Here is an 18,375-nt window from a genome sequence, read left to right on the forward strand (position 1 = left end):
GGAGGGGCAGGGTGTCCAGTGCCTGCTCCTGGAGACCCCTGCCTGTGCATGCGCGGGGGCAGGGTGGCCAGTGCCTGCCCCTGGAGACCCCTGCCTGTGCATGCGCGGGGGCAGGGTGTCCAGTGCCTGCCTCTGGAGACCCCTGGCTGTGCATGCGCAGGGAGGGGCAGGGTGTCCAGTGCCTGCTCCTGGAGACCCCTGGCTGTGCATGCTATGGGGCAGGGGGTCCAGTGCCTGCTCCTGGAGACCCCTGCCTGTGCATGCGCGAGACAGCGCGCGCATAGCTCTGCTTCTGTCTATCCGGCCAGTGACTGCTGACTCAGCTCATGTGTAACCAGCCCAAGCTGCGAAGTGACTCACGTTTGGAGCTTCCTGTGAGGAGCCTCTCCAAAGCTCTGAACTTGCCTGCAGCTGGCCTCAGGCGCTGTAGACACAGTCTGACCCGAGCCAGCCGAGCTGCCTGTGCTAACATGCTGCTCTCTGCCGGCTGAAGCAGGGCCAAGAGCACACACTGCCACGACTTGGCAACCCAGGCGGTGGCCGGATGCAAGAAGGCACGCTGATTCCTGCCCACACACTGCTGTGGGCAGCAAGAGAGGCTGTGCACTGATGCAAGAAGGCACGCTGATTCCTGCCCACACACTGCTGTGGCCAGCAAGAGCGGCTGTGCGCTGATGCAAGAAGGCACGCTGATTCCTGCCCACACACTGCTCTGACTAGCAAGAGCGACTGTGCGCTGATGCAAAAAGGCAGCAAGAGCGACTGTGCGCTGATGCAGGAAGGCACGCTGATTCCTGCCCACACACTGCTCTGACTAGCAAGAGCGACTGTGCGCTGATGCAAAAAGGCAGCAAGAGCGACTGTGCGCTGATGCAAGAAGGCACGCTGATTCCTGCACACACACTGATGTGACCAGCAAGAGCGAATGTGCGCTGATGTAAGAAGGCACGCTGATTCCTGCCCACACACTGCTCTGACTAGCAAGAGCGACTGTGCGCTGATGCAAAAAGGCAGCAAGAGCGACTGTGCGCTGATGCAAGAAGGCACGCTGATTCCTGCCCACACACTGATGTGACCAGCAAGAGCGACTGTGCACTAATGCAAGAAGGCACGCTGATTCCTGCCCACACACTGCTCTGACTAGCAAGAGCGACTGTGCGCTGATGCAAAAAGGTAGCAAGAGCGACTGTGCGCTGATGCAAGAAGGCACGCTGATTCCTGCCCACACACTGATGTGACCAGCAAGAGCGACTGTGCGCTGATGCAAGAAGGCACGCTGATTCCTGCCCACACACTGCTCTGACTAGCAAGAGCGACTGTGCGCTGATGCAAAAAGGTAGCAAGAGCGACTGTGCGCTGATGCAAGAAGGCACACTGATTCCTGCCCACACACTGATGTGACTAGCAAGAGCGACTGTGCGCTGATGCAAGAAGGCACGCTGATTCCTGCCCACACACTGATGTGACCAGCAAGAGCGGCTGTGCGCTGATGCAAGAAGGCACGCTGATTCCTGCCCACACACTGCTGTGGCCAGCAAGAGCGGCTGTGCGCTGATGCAAGAAGGCAGCAAGAGCGACTGTGCGCTGATGCAAGAAGGCACGCTGATTCCTGCCCACACACTGCTGTGGCGAGCAAGAGCGACTGTGCGCTGATGCAAGAAGGCACGCTGATTCCTGCCCACACACTGCTCTGACTAGCAAGAGCGACTGTGCGCTGATGCAAAAAGGCAGCAAGAGCGACTGTGCGCTGATGCAAGAAGGCAGCAAGAGCGACTGTGCGCTGATGCAAGAAGGCACGCTGATTCCTGCCCACACACTGCTGTGACCAGCAAGAGCGACTGTGCGCTGATGCAAGAAGACAGCAAGAGCGACTGTGCGCTGATGCAAGAAGGCACGCTGATTCCTGCCCACACACTGCTGTGGCCAGCAAGAGCGACTGTGCACTGATGCAAGAAGGCACGCTGATTCCTGCCCACACACTGATGTGACCAGCAAGAGCGACTGTGCGCTGATGCAAGAAGGCAGCAAGAGCGACTGTGCGCTGATGCAAGAAGGCACGCTGATTCCTGCCCACACACTGATGTGACCAGCAAGAGCGACTGTGCGCTGATGCAAGAAGGCAGCAAGAGCGACTGTGCGCTGATGCAAGAAGGCACGCTGATTCCTGCCCACACACTGCTGTGGCCAGCAAGAGTGACTGTGCGCTGATGCAAGAAGGCACGCTGATTCCTGCCCACACACTGCTCTGACTAGCAAGAGCGACTGTGCGCTGATGCAAAAAGGCAGCAAGAGCGACTGTGCGCTGATGCAAGAAGGCACGCTCATTCCTGCCCACACACTGATGTGACCAGCAAGAGCGACTGTGCGCTGATGCAAAAAGGCAGCAAGAGCGACTGTGCGCTGATGCAAGAAGGCACGCTGATTCCTGCCCACACACTGATGTGACCAGCAAGAGCGGCTGTGCACTGATGCAAGAAGGCACGCTGATTCCTGCCCACACACTGCTGTGGCCAGCAAGAGCGGCTGTGCGCTGATGCAAGAAGGCACGCTGATTCCTGCCCACACACTGCTCTGACTAGCAAGAGCGACTGTGCGCTGATGCAAAAAGGCAGCAAGAGCGACTGTGCGCTGATGCAGGAAGGCACGCTGATTCCTGCCCACACACTGCTCTGACTAGCAAGAGCGACTGTGCGCTGATGCAAAAAGGCAGCAAGAGCGACTGTGCGCTGATGCAAGAAGGCACGCTGATTCCTGCACACACACTGATGTGACCAGCAAGAGCGAATGTGCGCTGATGTAAGAAGGCACGCTGATTCCTGCCCACACACTGCTCTGACTAGCAAGAGCGACTGTGCGCTGATGCAAAAAGGCAGCAAGAGCGACTGTGCGCTGATGCAAGAAGGCACGCTGATTCCTGCCCACACACTGATGTGACCAGCAAGAGCGACTGTGCACTAATGCAAGAAGGCACGCTGATTCCTGCCCACACACTGCTCTGACTAGCAAGAGCGACTGTGCGCTGATGCAAAAAGGTAGCAAGAGCGACTGTGCGCTGATGCAAGAAGGCACGCTGATTCCTGCCCACACACTGATGTGACCAGCAAGAGCGACTGTGCGCTGATGCAAGAAGGCACGCTGATTCCTGCCCACACACTGCTCTGACTAGCAAGAGCGACTGTGCGCTGATGCAAAAAGGTAGCAAGAGCGACTGTGCGCTGATGCAAGAAGGCACACTGATTCCTGCCCACACACTGATGTGACTAGCAAGAGCGACTGTGCGCTGATGCAAGAAGGCACGCTGATTCCTGCCCACACACTGATGTGACCAGCAAGAGCGGCTGTGCGCTGATGCAAGAAGGCACGCTGATTCCTGCCCACACACTGCTGTGGCCAGCAAGAGCGGCTGTGCGCTGATGCAAGAAGGCAGCAAGAGCGACTGTGCGCTGATGCAAGAAGGCACGCTGATTCCTGCCCACACACTGCTGTGGCGAGCAAGAGCGACTGTGCGCTGATGCAAGAAGGCACGCTGATTCCTGCCCACACACTGCTCTGACTAGCAAGAGCGACTGTGCGCTGATGCAAAAAGGCAGCAAGAGCGACTGTGCGCTGATGCAAGAAGGCAGCAAGAGCGACTGTGCGCTGATGCAAGAAGGCACGCTGATTCCTGCCCACACACTGCTGTGACCAGCAAGAGCGACTGTGCGCTGATGCAAGAAGACAGCAAGAGCGACTGTGCGCTGATGCAAGAAGGCACGCTGATTCCTGCCCACACACTGCTGTGGCCAGCAAGAGCGACTGTGCACTGATGCAAGAAGGCACGCTGATTCCTGCCCACACACTGATGTGACCAGCAAGAGCGACTGTGCGCTGATGCAAGAAGGCAGCAAGAGCGACTGTGCGCTGATGCAAGAAGGCACGCTGATTCCTGCCCACACACTGATGTGACCAGCAAGAGCGACTGTGCGCTGATGCAAGAAGGCAGCAAGAGCGACTGTGCGCTGATGCAAGAAGGCACGCTGATTCCTGCCCACACACTGCTGTGGCCAGCAAGAGTGACTGTGCGCTGATGCAAGAAGGCACGCTGATTCCTGCCCACACACTGCTCTGACTAGCAAGAGCGACTGTGCGCTGATGCAAAAAGGCAGCAAGAGCGACTGTGCGCTGATGCAAGAAGGCACGCTCATTCCTGCCCACACACTGATGTGACCAGCAAGAGCGACTGTGCGCTGATGCAAAAAGGCAGCAAGAGCGACTGTGCGCTGATGCAAGAAGGCACGCTGATTCCTGCCCACACACTGATGTGACCAGCAAGAGCGACTGTGCACTGATGCAAGAAGGCACACTGACTCCTGCCCACACACTGATGTGACCAGCAAGAGCGACTGTGCGCTGATGCAAGAAGGCACGCTGATTCCCACACACTGCTGTGACCAGCAAGAGCGACTGTGCGCTGATGCAAGAAGGCACGCTGATTCCTGCCCACACACTGCTCTGACTAGCAAGAGCGACTGTGCGCTGATGCAAAAAGGCAGCAAGAGCGACTGTGCGCTGATGCAAGAAGGCACACTGATTCCTGCCCACACACTGATGTGACCAGCAAGAGCGACTGTGCGCTGATGCAAGAAGGCATGCTGATTCCCACACACTGCTGTGACCAGCAAGAGCGACTGTGCGCTCATGCAAGAAGGCACGCTGATTCCCACACGCTGCTGTGACCAGCAAGAGCGACTGTGCGCTGATGCAAAAAGGCAGCAAGAGCGACTGTGCGCTGATGCAAGAAGGCACGCTGATTCCTGCCCACACGCTGCTGTGACCAGCAAAAGCGACTGTGCGCTGATGCAAGAAGGCACGCTGATTCCCACACACTGCTGTGACCAGCAAAAGCAACTGTGCGCTGATGCAAAAAGGCGGCAAGAGCGACTGTGCGCTGATGCAAGAAGGCACGCTGATTCCTGCCCACACGCTGCTGTGACCAGCAAGAGCGACTGTGCGCTGATGCAAAAAGGCAGCAAAAGCGACTGTGCGCTGATGCAAGAAGGCACGCTGATTCCTGCCCACACACTGCTGTGACCAGCAAGAGCGACTGTGCGCTGATGCAAGAAGGCACGCTGATTCCCACACACTGCTGTGACCAACAAGAGCGACTGTGCGCTGATGCAAGAAGGCAGCAAGAGCGACTTTGCGCTTATACAAGAATGCACGCTGATTCCTGCCCACACACTGCTGTGACCAGCAAGAGCGACTGTGCGCTGATGCAAGAAGGCAGGCTGATTCCTGCCCACACGCTGCTGCGACCAGCAAGAGCGACTGTGCGCTGATGCAATAAGGCAGGCTGAATCCCGCCCACACACTGCTGCGAAGGGCTGTCTTTGGGCACACATGGCTATGCTGCCAGCAGGCCAGCCACACCATGCCTAGTGCCAGCGTGCATGTGCGTGGCAGCACAGTTTCCCTGCGTGCAGGAGCGCACTAGCACACACTGCTGCTACCAAGCTACAAACACTGAGTGAGGGGGCCTCGGAGGTGACCCGAGATAACGATGCATAACTGCTTCCGAGGTGTGGGGCGGGTGGGAGGGTGGTCCAGAATCACAGCAAAAGCCCCCCACAAGGATCTATGTGGGTCTGTCCCCCAGCAGGGGCTGGTGGACACTATAGGAGAGACCTTGCATCACAGTGGAGGCTGGGCAGGAAGGTCCCCAGAGACTGTGAGTGTGGTGTGGTGGGGTGGGACCTCGAGAACCAAGTGGGCGAGACCAGAGGCTTTAGGAATCTGTGTCATGCCTTGAACACCCATCTACTCTGGTTACGGACAAGAGAGCAGGAACAGCCTGGATAAATGTTTACGCAGAGATAGGGGAGGCCAGTGTGAGTGTTTTACCTTTGGCGGGAATCCTTGTGTGTCCGCTCCAGTGTATCAGGGAAGGCAGGAAGTGGGGGAGGAGTTTGTCTGCCAGAGTGCCTGAATGAAACCAGCTCCCATTGTGGGTGTGGCGGTCCTGTTTGGACAGCCCCCGCCCCTTTCTGTAAACTGCTGAGAGAGATTATAGAGCAGTGTTTGCTGAAACTGTATAAAAGGTGGGGTTCCTGAGGTGAAAGTCAAGTCCTCCACTGGAAACTGAAGATGACCAGAGATGCTGGCAGACCCTTTGCAACACCTTGAAGCGACCACGGCTGCCCTTAACTAGTTTTCTGTGCGACGGGGGAACTCTGAAGAGGATGACTCCTCCTCTTTGACGGGTGGGAACAACCAGTCCTGAGACAAACTTTAATCTGAGCCATCCCGGAGGTGCTGTGCCCCTCCAGAGCTGCGGAATCCCAATACCAGGAGACCATCATTGTGGAAATGCAAAATCTATCCCAGTCTTAGCTGAGCTCCAGGTGAACCTCCAGAGACTTGGACCCTAACTTCTCAGGTTACTGGCAAGAGAGCAGGAGCAGCCTGCAGAACTGTTTACACAGAGACAATGAGGCTGATGGGGTGGCACCCCGAGAACCAATTAGGCGAGACCAGAGGCTTTAGGAATCCACATCAGGCCTCAAATGCAATCTACCCAGGTTACTGGCAAGAGAGCAGGAAGAGCCTGGAGAAATGTTTACCCAGAGATTGTGAGGGTTGCACCCCGAGAACCAAGAGACTTTTTTTTTGTTAACAGTAGAGCTGAACTTTAAAAAAATCCTGGCACTGAATGTGGATGTGGAACAAGTTGCCCAGAAGGACTGTAATTTACCCGAAGACCCCTTGTCCTTTTGCTTTCAGACTTGTTAGGTTGCGTAACCCTCTCTTTTGTGAGTCGACGGCCAAACCGCAATAGACCAAAAGCGGGAGAGAGAACCAGGGATACCGGAATAGACCAAAAGCGGGAGAGAGAACCAGGGATACCGGAATAGACCAAAAGCGGGAGAGAGAACCAGGGATACCGGAATAGACCAAAAGCGGGAGAGAGAACCAGGGATACTGGAATAGACCAAAAGCGGGAGAGAGAACCAGGGATACTGGAATAGACCAAAAAAGCGGGAGAGAGAACCAGGGATACCGGAATAGACCAAAAGCGGGAGAGAGAACCAGGGATACCGGAATAGACCAAAAGCGGGAGAGAGAACCAGGGATACCGGAATAGACCAAAAAAGCGGGAGAGAGAACCAGGGATACCGGAATAGACCAAAAAAGCGGGAGAGAGAACCAGGGATACCGGAATAGACCAAAAAAGCGGGAGAGAGAACCAGGGATACCGGAATAGACCAAAAGCGGGAGAGAGAACCAGGGATGGACCTTCTCATTTGAAGAGGCCGTTCTGGCATTGCTTTGTTTCCGCATTTCAGGGTAGCACACACACATCTTTGCACCCAGAAGCAAGAGAGAGGACCGTACCAGTTTATTCACAGGGGGATAATTCCCCAGTGCCACAGGATACAGATGCTTGCATCCACCAGCCATTAATATCTCCCAGCTGATCCCAAAAATGTCAAACATCTAGGTGCAGGAATTGCTCATGGACGACTGAGCCACCTCACCGTATGTAGGTTTATATACATGGGGCCTGATTCATGGAAATGTGTGCAGAAATCCTGCAAGGGCCATGGGCCGAGAAGGACACTGCACGAGCCTGCGTGCAGAAAAAAAATTCACGCCCCCCGTATTCATGAAATTGTTTGTACAAAGTAACCATATTTGCAAGTCGCAGCGGGAATGCCCCTGATACGCTCACACACAAAGCATAAACAGCTCGATCAGCTACCTTTGTGCGCTCCCCCGGGCGCGAATACCTGCTCCCTTCAAGCAGTACGTGGGGTCCCCCACAAGCAGAGCTGCATCTTGGGGACCCTGCGCAGGGTCCCCTCTAACTGTTCCTGGCCCCCAACATCCTGCGTATGAAAAATCATAACTCGGTCTAAATGTGGAAAATCTGCTCGCGAACCCCCGTAAACCGTTCCTGCACCCTGCTACACTTCTTACGCGCACCCTAAATTACATCGGAACCCCCGTTAAGTACAAGCACCCTGAAATCCGACGTGCATCCCCACCTTTGTGCTGTAATCCTATGCGCAAGTGCACTTACGCTTGCCTTTGGGTGGTGGATTGTATGAAGGACTTGCATGGCCATTTCCTGGCCGAGAGCTTGCACGATCGAATACATGAATATTTCTCGTGCTGCGCAATTATAGGCGTGCGAGGGTCAGCCTGCAGGCCATCCCTCAGAACACCCACTTTTTCGCATGTTCGTCCCCATTTTTGGTGTTCCGCCCCTTTCCCAAGCCACGCCCATGCTCTGCGTGGAGTCTCGCACAAGGTCCTCCATGGCGCGCACTGACATGCCAAGCCAGCGCGAACTCCACGCAAGTCCAAGAAAAGTACAGTGCATTCGATTCCATGAATCGACGAAGACGGATTTGTGCGCAGTTGTGCGCGCACGTAGCCTATTTTATGTGCAAATAATTCCATGAATCGGGCCCATGGTCTCCCACAGGTAGAATCTGATTAGTGAGGTCTCTGCTGCCTTTTTACTCCTTTGCCTGGCTCAGAAATGTTGCTTGTGAGCAGCTGCTATTTTGTTGGATTGCAAGTTCACTGCATGTGGCCTGCTACTCCGCATTCAGCATTCCAGTTGTGAATGGCACTTTTGCTCATGCATTTGAAACATGCATCTCTTTGTTCTGCCATGTGCTACTCTGCCAGAGATGTTGCACTGCTGCCTACTGGCGGCAGTCACCAACTCAGGTAACCAGTTTAATGGGTCTCAGTTGTCAATCTTTATTCATGTTGTTTTAACAACAAGGCATAATTTACAACAGTTGTCTGCATTTCTCGGTGACCAACATGCACTGGCGTATAAGCAGAAGCAATGCTCAAAGCACCCCTCTCCAGTAACCTTAGACTAGCCCAGGAAACAGCACAGCCCTGTAGTGCTTAGCAGAAACATACATGTCCGAAACAGGCTGTGACCAACTTTACATGGTAACCAACATGTAAAATGTAACAGATAGTGTCTGACCAGCAGAGGAAACAGGTACCACTGAGGGGCCGGATATTGAGGGGCATGCAAACGCAGGAAAGTGTTCTTACATCAAGGAGAAACACTTTCCTTACAAACGCCATATTCTGATAATGAAAGAATGTGGCGCAGGGACTTGAAATCGTCAGCTTTTGCATGTACCTAATTTATGGCTTGACAACAGCCCTACCAACCATCAGGAATGCAGGGCAGCCCTAGGAACCATCGGGAATGCAGGGCAGCCACATTGAGGGGATTCTTCTTCCAGCAGCACTGGTTTAGCACAACAAAAAAGGAGTTAAAATATGGCACCTCTGAGGTGTCTTTAAACCACAATGCAGACGTTTCCCTTTTATAAATATAGCATTTCTTAGACTGCAGCACCACTTTTCTAGTTTAATGAAAGTTTAAGAAAACATTCTTAAATTAGAAAAGTGGCAGTCATTAAGAAATGTACGCACTGACACTGAGCACATGGTTCCCCCACAAGGAGAGGTTTTAGCAGCTTTTGCTGCAGGAAAACACAACTTCTCCCCTCCAATACTTCCACCCACCTCAGAATGGTGGTGCTGGAAACTGGAGGGGAGAAAGGTGGCTGTCCACACTTCTTTTATCATGAACTCAGTATCGGACTGTGATTGTCCCAAACTAGACGTTTGCTCGATCCCAGAATCCCTAGAAGCCCAGGACCTAGCGATGTAGCGTAACTCAGGTCATGAGCTACCAACAGTGAATGAAGGGTCAGGAAAGCTGTGGGGCAGACACAGTACATCTTAAAAACTCAGCAACAAGGAAGAATATGCAGAAAGCTGGGCTGAGAAGAAAGCAGGTCCACCAGCAAAGCTGTGTCAAGGGCAAGCACTTGTGGCAAAGGCAAGGGGTTGTTGTTCCAGCGTCACCAGAATCTGGCAGATAAGCAGTGCCCAGATTCCACCATCTGCTCATGCTCTTGGAATTATCTGACAAAAGACCGCCCCAGGGGACTTCTGGGAAATGTATCCTGCGGAAAAGTCCATAGCATGGTTAAACCATGCAGACAAACTGGCGTATATAGCGAGAGAGGGTGTTTAATACATTTCACTAATATCATTTGACTAGTTTAAACATATTAACCAAAGCAGTAGTTCCATCTCTGCTAGAAACACGAGCAAGTTTTGAAACATGTTAAGTGATTCCTTGTCTCCAAATCTTTCAACAGCACAACCTAGAGTACGAAGCATAGATTGCTGACACCTGCATCCAATGCATGATACATATGCAGTGCCCACAACACAGCAGTGCACTGGACACTGTGTTCACTGGTGTCCTGCACCACAGACGACCATTGTAGACTGTGCTCCGTGGGATCCTGCACTACCACAGGGCATTGCAGACTCTGCTCCCTGGTGTCCCATTGTGAGAGATTCGACCATCCGCACGGGAAGAGTGCACTCACCTGGGCCTTTTTTGTTTGTTTAAAAGAATAAATGATGGGAGATAAACCTCTGAAAATATGTGGGGCCATTCCCGCACATATTTTCCATGCTCATCGCACAGCAGAAAAATAGTCATGTACTCTGGGAGGACACAGTTTACCAGTGCCACCCTCCCCTGTCATGTGTAGCTGACACCTGACAGCTGTGGGTATATCAAAAGCCTCTGGCCGTCGGTGGCCTGATTAGCATTTCAAGGCCCTATGGATTTTCCTCTCCATTATGAAACCTTGCTGGTGGCGGCGAATACTGAAGAATGTTAATTAGCAGGCCTCAGGGAAGGCCTGGGTGCAGGAAGTGACAATGGAGACCAGACGCCAACACCTCTTTGTAATGCAATGTGTCAACTTGGTACTAACACCCCTCCTTGGTATGAAAGGGCAGTGAACGTCCTGTCTGGAACCACTCCTTTCAGAGCAGCAAAGTATGTGAATTGTTGGAGACACAAGTCTGCCTGCAACCCCCTACTTCAAAGGACGCCCACATTGTGATCAAGCGCCGCCTAGGCCTCAGTTAATTAGGGAGACACTTTGATGTACAGCAGCCAGGAAGATGGGTGGGACTTAGAAGTATGTTGTCATACATCCCCTGTCTGTTTTCAAGTGCCCTGGTTCTGACCTGAAGCATCACTGAAGATTGTTGATGGAGACCCAGGATTGGCTCACTTAAGTTAGGCTTGGCCTACAACAATCCCTGGGCCTTGTTTGGCTTTAAAAGAGGGCTGAGCCCCTCATTGATCAGATCATCAGAAGACTTTCTTAAGGAGTAAGAAGGATTCATTTGGACCTGAGTTGAAGGTAGAGTCTAGGAAGTGAAGGAAGGCCAGGAGCTCCAAGAGGGAAGCAAGATCCCTCCCCTAAACATCTCCCAGGGAGCACAGGGAGATACAGGACTCAGAGGACCCATCAAGCAGCTCCAAAACCGGTACCCATCCAGCATACAGCGTGCCCTGCTAGGTTCTGACAGCAAGCTTCCTAGCTGGGATGTACCGGAGAGTCTCTGGACAAATGACCCCCTCCTGAGCTTTGGGCTTTCTGCCTTGAAAGGACATGAGCCCTGCAAAGAACCTAGGAGGAGTGCAACACAAGCATCATCCAGCATCCATAGTTTTAAGGACAATTTTGAGACAATTGAGTCCTCCAACTGCATCCAGCTGCACTGCTGACTGTTGTCACGCCGTAGTCACCGGAGCCATCCGTGACGCCTCGACCAGCATTCCAGATCCACCAACCAGCACAGAGACAATGATATTTGGCCCCGAGCCACCGCACCGGACAGTCTGCAGACGTCCGTCCAGCCTCGCTTGCCGAACTGCCTGCTGCTGTCGACCCGCAGCTGTCTCCCGCCACTAAACTCCATCTCACGGGCTGCGAAGCACCCTGGAACTGCCTCAACGCTGTCGAGCACCAAGAACTTCTTCAGCACTAGGTACATTGTGGTTCTGCCCCCCAACTCCTTCTCCGAAGACCCCTAGAGACAGTTAAGACTGGGCTCCCTGGTGCCCTGCACCACAGTAGTGCACTGTGCTCCCTGGTGTCCTGTACAACAGCAGGGCATTGGAGACTGTGCTCCCTGGTGCCCTGCACCACAGCAGGGCATTGGGAGACCGTTCTCCCTGGTGTCCTGTACCACTGCAAAGCAGTGGGCATTGTGTTTCCTGGTGTCCTGCACCACAGCACTGCATTGGAAATGTGCTCCATGGTGTCCTGTACCAGAGCAGTGCACTGGGTACTGCGTTCCATGGTGCTGTGTACTACAGCAGAGCATTGAAAGCTGTGCTCCATTGTGTCCCAAGACAAAGCAATGGAGACTGCATTCCCTGGTGCCTTGCACCACAGCAGGGCATTGGGAGACTGTGCTTCCCGGTGTCCTGTACCACAGCAGGGCATTGGAGACTGCTCCATGGTGTCCTGCACCACAGCAGTGCATTGGACACAATGCTCCCTGGTGTCCTGCACCACAGAAAAGCATTGGACATTGTGTTCGCTGGTGTTCTGCACCACAGTACTGCGTTGGGACTGTGCTCCATGGTGTCCTGTCCCAGAGCAGTGCACTGGTCACTGCGGTCCATGGTGGTGTGTACTACATTAGGGCATTGAAAGCTGTGTTCCATTGTGTCCCATACGACAGCAAAGCATCAGCGACTGTGCTCCCTGGTGCCCTGCACCACAGCAGGGCATTGGGAGACTGTGCTCCCTGGTATCCTCTACCACAGCAGGTGATTAGAGACTGTGCTCGCTGGTGTCCTGCACCACAGCACTGCGTTGAGACTGTGCTCCATGGTGTCCTGTACCAGAGCAGTGCACTGGGCACTGCGGTCCATGGTGCTGTGTACTACAGCAGGGCATTGAAAGCTGTGCTCCATTGTGTTCCATACCACAGCAAAGCATTAGACACTGTGCTCCCTGGGGTCCTGTTGCACAGGAGAGAGGTGGGTGTGACCAACCAACTTCCGACGCACCAATGGTCCAGGGGTGAATATCGGTTTCTAAACCATCAAGGTGGAGGGCCCTGAGCTGAGGAGAGTGCTTGCAGAAAATGGCCTTGTCCTTTGGTCAGAGACTCTCAGGCACTTCCCACCTAGGAAGCTTGCTGTCAGAACCTAGCAGGGCACTATGTGTGCTGCATACCGGTTCTGGAGCTGCTGGTCGGGTCCTCTGAGTCCGGTATCTCTCTCTGTTCCCTGGGAGATGTTTAGGGGAGGGATCTTGCTTCCCTCTTGGAAATCCTGGCCTTCCTTCACTGGCAGAAGATGTAAGGTAGACTGTACCTTCAGCTCAGGTCCAATTTAGTCCTTCTTACTCCTTTTAAAGTTGTCGGAGGATCTGCTAAGTGAGGGGCTCAGCCCTCTTTTAAAGCAAAATGGGCCCAGTGATTGGTGCAAGCGAAGCCAACATTAATGAACCAATCCTGGGTACCCACCAACAATCTTCTGTTATGCGTGAGGTCATAACCAGAGTGCTTTGCAACAGGAAAGGTAAGGGATGACAACATGTACTACTAAGTCCCACCCATCTTCCTGTCTGTTGTAGATCAAATTGTCTCTCTGGTTAAATGGGCCCTCTGTGACCCTTGATGAAAGCACAGGTCTCCCTTGAAGATTGTGGCGAGAACAGACTTCTGTCTACATCAAATCACCTACGTCTACCCTCTGAAAGGGGGTTCCCTGCAGTAAACAGTTGTCCCAGACATGCCATTCACTGCCCTTGATACAGAGGGGTGGGATCTAGCTTCAAGTTGACACATTGCATAGCAAAGAGGTGTTAGTGTCCTGCCTCCTGTTGTCAGTTTTGCGCTCAGTCCTATCACAGGCCTGTTTCAATTGACTCTCATCAGTATGCGCCACTACCAGCAGAACTTAGACAATAGAGAGGGCAGATCCATGGGTCCTTTGAAATTTTAAGTAGGCTGCCCATGGCCTGAGAAAAGTGTTGCCTTCCCCCTTCCTGAGATGCTTTGATGTACACATGGCTGTTGCATTCCAGCTAAACGTGACAGGGAGGACTGCACCTGTAGGCTCTGTTCTCCCAGAGTACACTTGACAATGTGTTTGTTGTGCGATGAGCAGAGGAAAATGTGTGCGGATTAGCCCCACATATCTTCTGAGGTTGATCAGCCATCATTCATTTCCATTACAAAACTACAAAAAAGCACAGGCCAGCCCATATTCACTTTGTGGATGGTCGACTTCCTCGCAGCGGGGACGATGTTCTTCACTTTTATGATTCACATCTGCAAGTGCCAGACTCATTATTAAGAATGAGAACCAATGGAAGTATCATAAACACTGGGGCTCAAGCAGAGCATCAGGGGCTGAGCAGATAGGCCCCTGGAATCAGAAACATGTGTGTCTGCTCTCTGCCACTCACTTAGTTATTCATCTCTGTCTTCACAGGGAGAGCAAGGGGATGACGGCAAGACTGAGGGCCCCCCTGGACCACCTGGGGACCGAGTAAGTATCCAAAATGAATGGCCTGTCATTTATGTAGCTATTTTATGCAATGCAGATTACTTACAATGCTTTCATACTTACTCATAGTTACCCCGTTGTAACTAATTTTTACCCCGTTGTAATACTTGCTGGCATACTGACCCAAGCTAGGGCAACATGCCCTCTTTACGAACATGGAAGGGTTGCTGTTTTCTGTATATAATTGGGGTTTCTTCCATTTATAGGGTTCTGCCGGTGATCCTGGGGACAGAGGAGAACCGGGCGACCCTGGATATCGCGTAAGACTTTCTATCAGCCCACTCTTTTTTCTCTCTATCCTCATTAACCGCTCAAAGAGCACCTTTGATACTGCTGTCCTCCCTCAGTACTGCTGTCCTCCCTCAGTACTGCTGTCCTCCCTCAGTACTGCTGCTCTCCCTCAGTACTGCTGTCCTCCCTCAGTACTGCTGTCCTCCCTCAGTACTGCTGTCCTCCCTCAGTACTGCTGCTCTCCCTCAAAGCTGCTCCCCTCCTTCAATACTGCTGTCAGTCTCCATAAATACTGCTACTGTCCATCTATACTGCGCCCTACCTCAATACTGCTGCCTGCTCTCCCTCAATACTATGGTCAATTCTCCATCAATACTACTACCCTCTATCTATACTGCTCCCAACCTTCAATAATGCAGTCAGTCTCCATAAATACTGCTACTGTCCATCTATACTGCGCCCTACCTCAATACTGCTGCCTGCTCTCCCGAAGGCTGCTGTCTATTCTCCTTTTATATTGCTGTCCCACCTCAATACTGCTGTCACCCTCAATACTGCTGCTGAACCTCAATGCTGCTGCCTTTCTTCAATACGTATTCCTCCCCCAATACGGTCTATCCTCCATCAATACTGCTACCCTCCCTCAGTAATTTTGCCCTCCCTCAATACTGCTACCCTTCCACACTACTGATGGCCTGTGCAATACTTCTGCCGACCCTCAATGATGCTGCCGTTCTTCAATGTGTCTTCCCTCCCCAATACTACTTTCTATTCTCCATCAATACTCCTGTGCTCCCTAAGCACTCTGCCCTCCCTCAACCCTCCGGCCTTCCCTCAATATTCATGCTCTCCCCAAAACTCCTATCCTCCCTTAAAACTTGTGTCCTCCATCAATACTGCCGCCCTCACTCAAGCATCCTGCCCTTCTTCAACACTGCTGCTATCCTGTGCCACTGTCATGCATCAATACTGGCACTCTACTTCCATACTAGCCCTTTCCCTCAATACGGTCACCCTCCCTCAATGCTCATGTCCTCCCTCAATACACATGCACTGCCTCAAAACCTCTGCCCTCCTTCATTACTGCTCTCATCCCTCAACACTGCTGCCCTACCTAAACATGGCTGCCCTCCCACAACACTGCTGTCCTCCGTCAATACCATCACTCTCCCGCAGTACTATCGCCTTCTCTCAATACTAGCATCCTCACGCAATACTTTCGCCTTCTCTCAATACTAGCATCCACCCACAATACTATCACCTTCTCTCAATACTGGCACCCTCCCACAATACTATTCCCTTCTCTCAATACTATCACCTTCTCTCAATACTGACACCCTCCGACAATACTATCACCTTCTCTCAGTACTGGAACCCTCCTGCAATACTATCACCTTCTCTCAGTACTGGAACCCTCCTGCAATACTATCACCTTCTCTCAATACTGGCACCATCCTGCAATACAATTGCCTTCTCTCAATACTAGCACCCTCCCTCAATACTATCACCTTCTCTCAATACTGGCACCCTCCCACAATACTATTCCCTTCTCTCAATACTATCACCTTCTCTCAATACTGACACCCTCCGACAATACTATCACCTTCTCTCAGTACTGGAACCCTCCTGCAATACTATCACCTTCTCTCAATACTGGCACCATCCTGCAATACTATCACCTTCTCTCAATACTGGCACCCTCCCACAATACTATTCCCTTCTCTCAATACTATCACCTTCTCTCAATACTGACACCCTCCGACAATACTATCACCTTCTCTCAATACTGGCACCCTCCCACAATACTATTCCCTTCTCTCAATACTATCACCTTCTCTCAGTACTGGAACCCTCCTGCAATACTAGCACCCTCCCTCAATGCTCATGTATTTGTATTTATTTTATTTATATAGCACAGGCCATGCCCAAGGGCATGTCCTCCCTCAATACACATACACTGCCGAAGACACTGATGCCCTCCTTCATTACAGCTCTCCTCCCTCAACACAGCTGCCCTGCATCAACACAGCTGTCCTCCTTCAATACTGGCACCCTCCCTTAATACTCCATCAGTACTGTAGCCTTCCCTCAACACTCTTATCCTGCCTCAAAAGTCCTACCCTCCCTCAATACTGCTAACCTTCCTCAGTGCTGCTGCCCACCTTCAATACTGCTGTCCTCCCAAAATGCTGCTTCCCTCCCTCCACACTCCTGTCATCCCTTAAAACTCCAATCCTCCCATAACACTGCTATCGTCCCTCAACACTGCTACCATCATTGAAAACGACTCATCCTCTTTTAACATTACTGTTGTTCATCAACACCGCTTCTCCCTTTCAGCACTCCTGTCCTCCATCAATACTGCTGCTCTACTTATATTCTACTGTCCTGCATCAATTCTTGCACCCTCCCTCAATGCTATCACCTTCTCTCAATACTAGAATCCTCCCGCAATACTATCACCTTCTCTCAATACTAGCATCCTCCTGCAATACTACCACCTCCGCTCAATACTGGCACACTCCCTCGATACTATTGCCATCTCTCAATACTGGCACCATCCCGCAATACTATTGCCATTTCTCAATACTAGTACCCTCCCGCAATACTTTCACCTTCTCTCAATACTGGCACCCTCCCTCAATACTATTACCATTTCTCAATACTAGTACCCTCGCGCAATACTTTCACCTTCTCTCAATACTGGCAAACTCCCACATTACTATCACCTTCTTTCAATACTAGCGCCCTCTGGCAATACTATTGCCTTCTCTCAATACCATCATCCGCCCCCATTACTATCGCCTTCTCTCAATACTGGTGCCCTCCCGCAATACTATCACTGTCTCTCAATCCTGGCACCCTCTCGCAATATTATCACTCCCTCCTGATGTCATACCCCAATGCCGCTCTTATTACTCAGTATTGCTCTTCTCCCTCAATAATGTCCTTCCCCTAATACTCCAGCCCTCAATCAATGCTGCTGTCATCCCCCCATGCTCATGTCCTCCATCATTGCATCTGTCCCTCCTCAATACTGCAGCCTTACATACGGATATCCTTCATCATTTACCCATATACCCTCCCACAATTATTCTGCGCTTTTACAATTGTACTTTGCTCTCTCAGTACTTCTCTTCCCATCAATACTGCCCTCCCCATCAATACTGCTCTCATCGTGTAATGCTGCTCTCCCCATCAATACTGCTCTCCGTGTGTAATCCTGCTCTCCCCATCAATAATGCTCTCCCCATGTAATGCTGCTCTTCCCATCAATACTGCTCTCCCCATGTAATGCTGCTCTCCCCATCAATACTGCTTTCCCCATGTAATGCTGCTCTCCCCATGAAATGCTGCTCTCCCCATCAATACTGCTCTCCCTGTGTAATGCTGCTCTCCCCATCAATACTGCTCTCCACGTGTAATCCTGCTCTCCCCATCAATAATGCTCTCCCCATGTAATGCTGCTCTTCCCATCAATACTGCAATCCTCATGTAATGCTGCTCTCCCCATCAATACTGCTTTCCCCATGTAATGCTGCTCTCCCCATCAATACTGCTCTCCCATGCAGTGCTGCTCTGCCCATCAATACTGCTCTCCCGGTGTAATGCTGTTCTCCCCATGTAATGCTGCTCTCCCCATCAATACTGCTCTCCCCATGTAATGCAGCTCTCTCCAACAATACTGCGGTCCCCATGTAATGCTGCTC

The 18,375-nt window shown here is 52.1% G+C and overlaps 1 protein-coding gene across 2 annotated transcripts in view; it reads left to right on the forward strand.

The window, feature by feature from the left end:
- The window catches only part of COL27A1 (collagen type XXVII alpha 1 chain), a 1,990,256-nt gene that overhangs the window by 1,551,428 nt on the left and 420,453 nt on the right, over positions 1–18,375 (forward strand). For both annotated transcript variants that reach the window (XM_069609095.1, XM_069609096.1), the window contains exons 42-43: positions 14,360–14,416; positions 14,641–14,694. In XM_069609095.1, the coding sequence (XP_069465196.1) occupies positions 14,360–14,416; positions 14,641–14,694 (111 nt within the window). The remainder of the gene's footprint in view (positions 1–14,359; positions 14,417–14,640; positions 14,695–18,375) is intronic.

Source organism: Ambystoma mexicanum, chromosome 8 (assembly GCF_040938575.1).
Source record: "Ambystoma mexicanum isolate Mex_15411 chromosome 8, UKY_AmexF1_1, whole genome shotgun sequence".
Classification (NCBI taxonomy): domain Eukaryota; kingdom Metazoa; phylum Chordata; class Amphibia; order Caudata; family Ambystomatidae; genus Ambystoma; species Ambystoma mexicanum.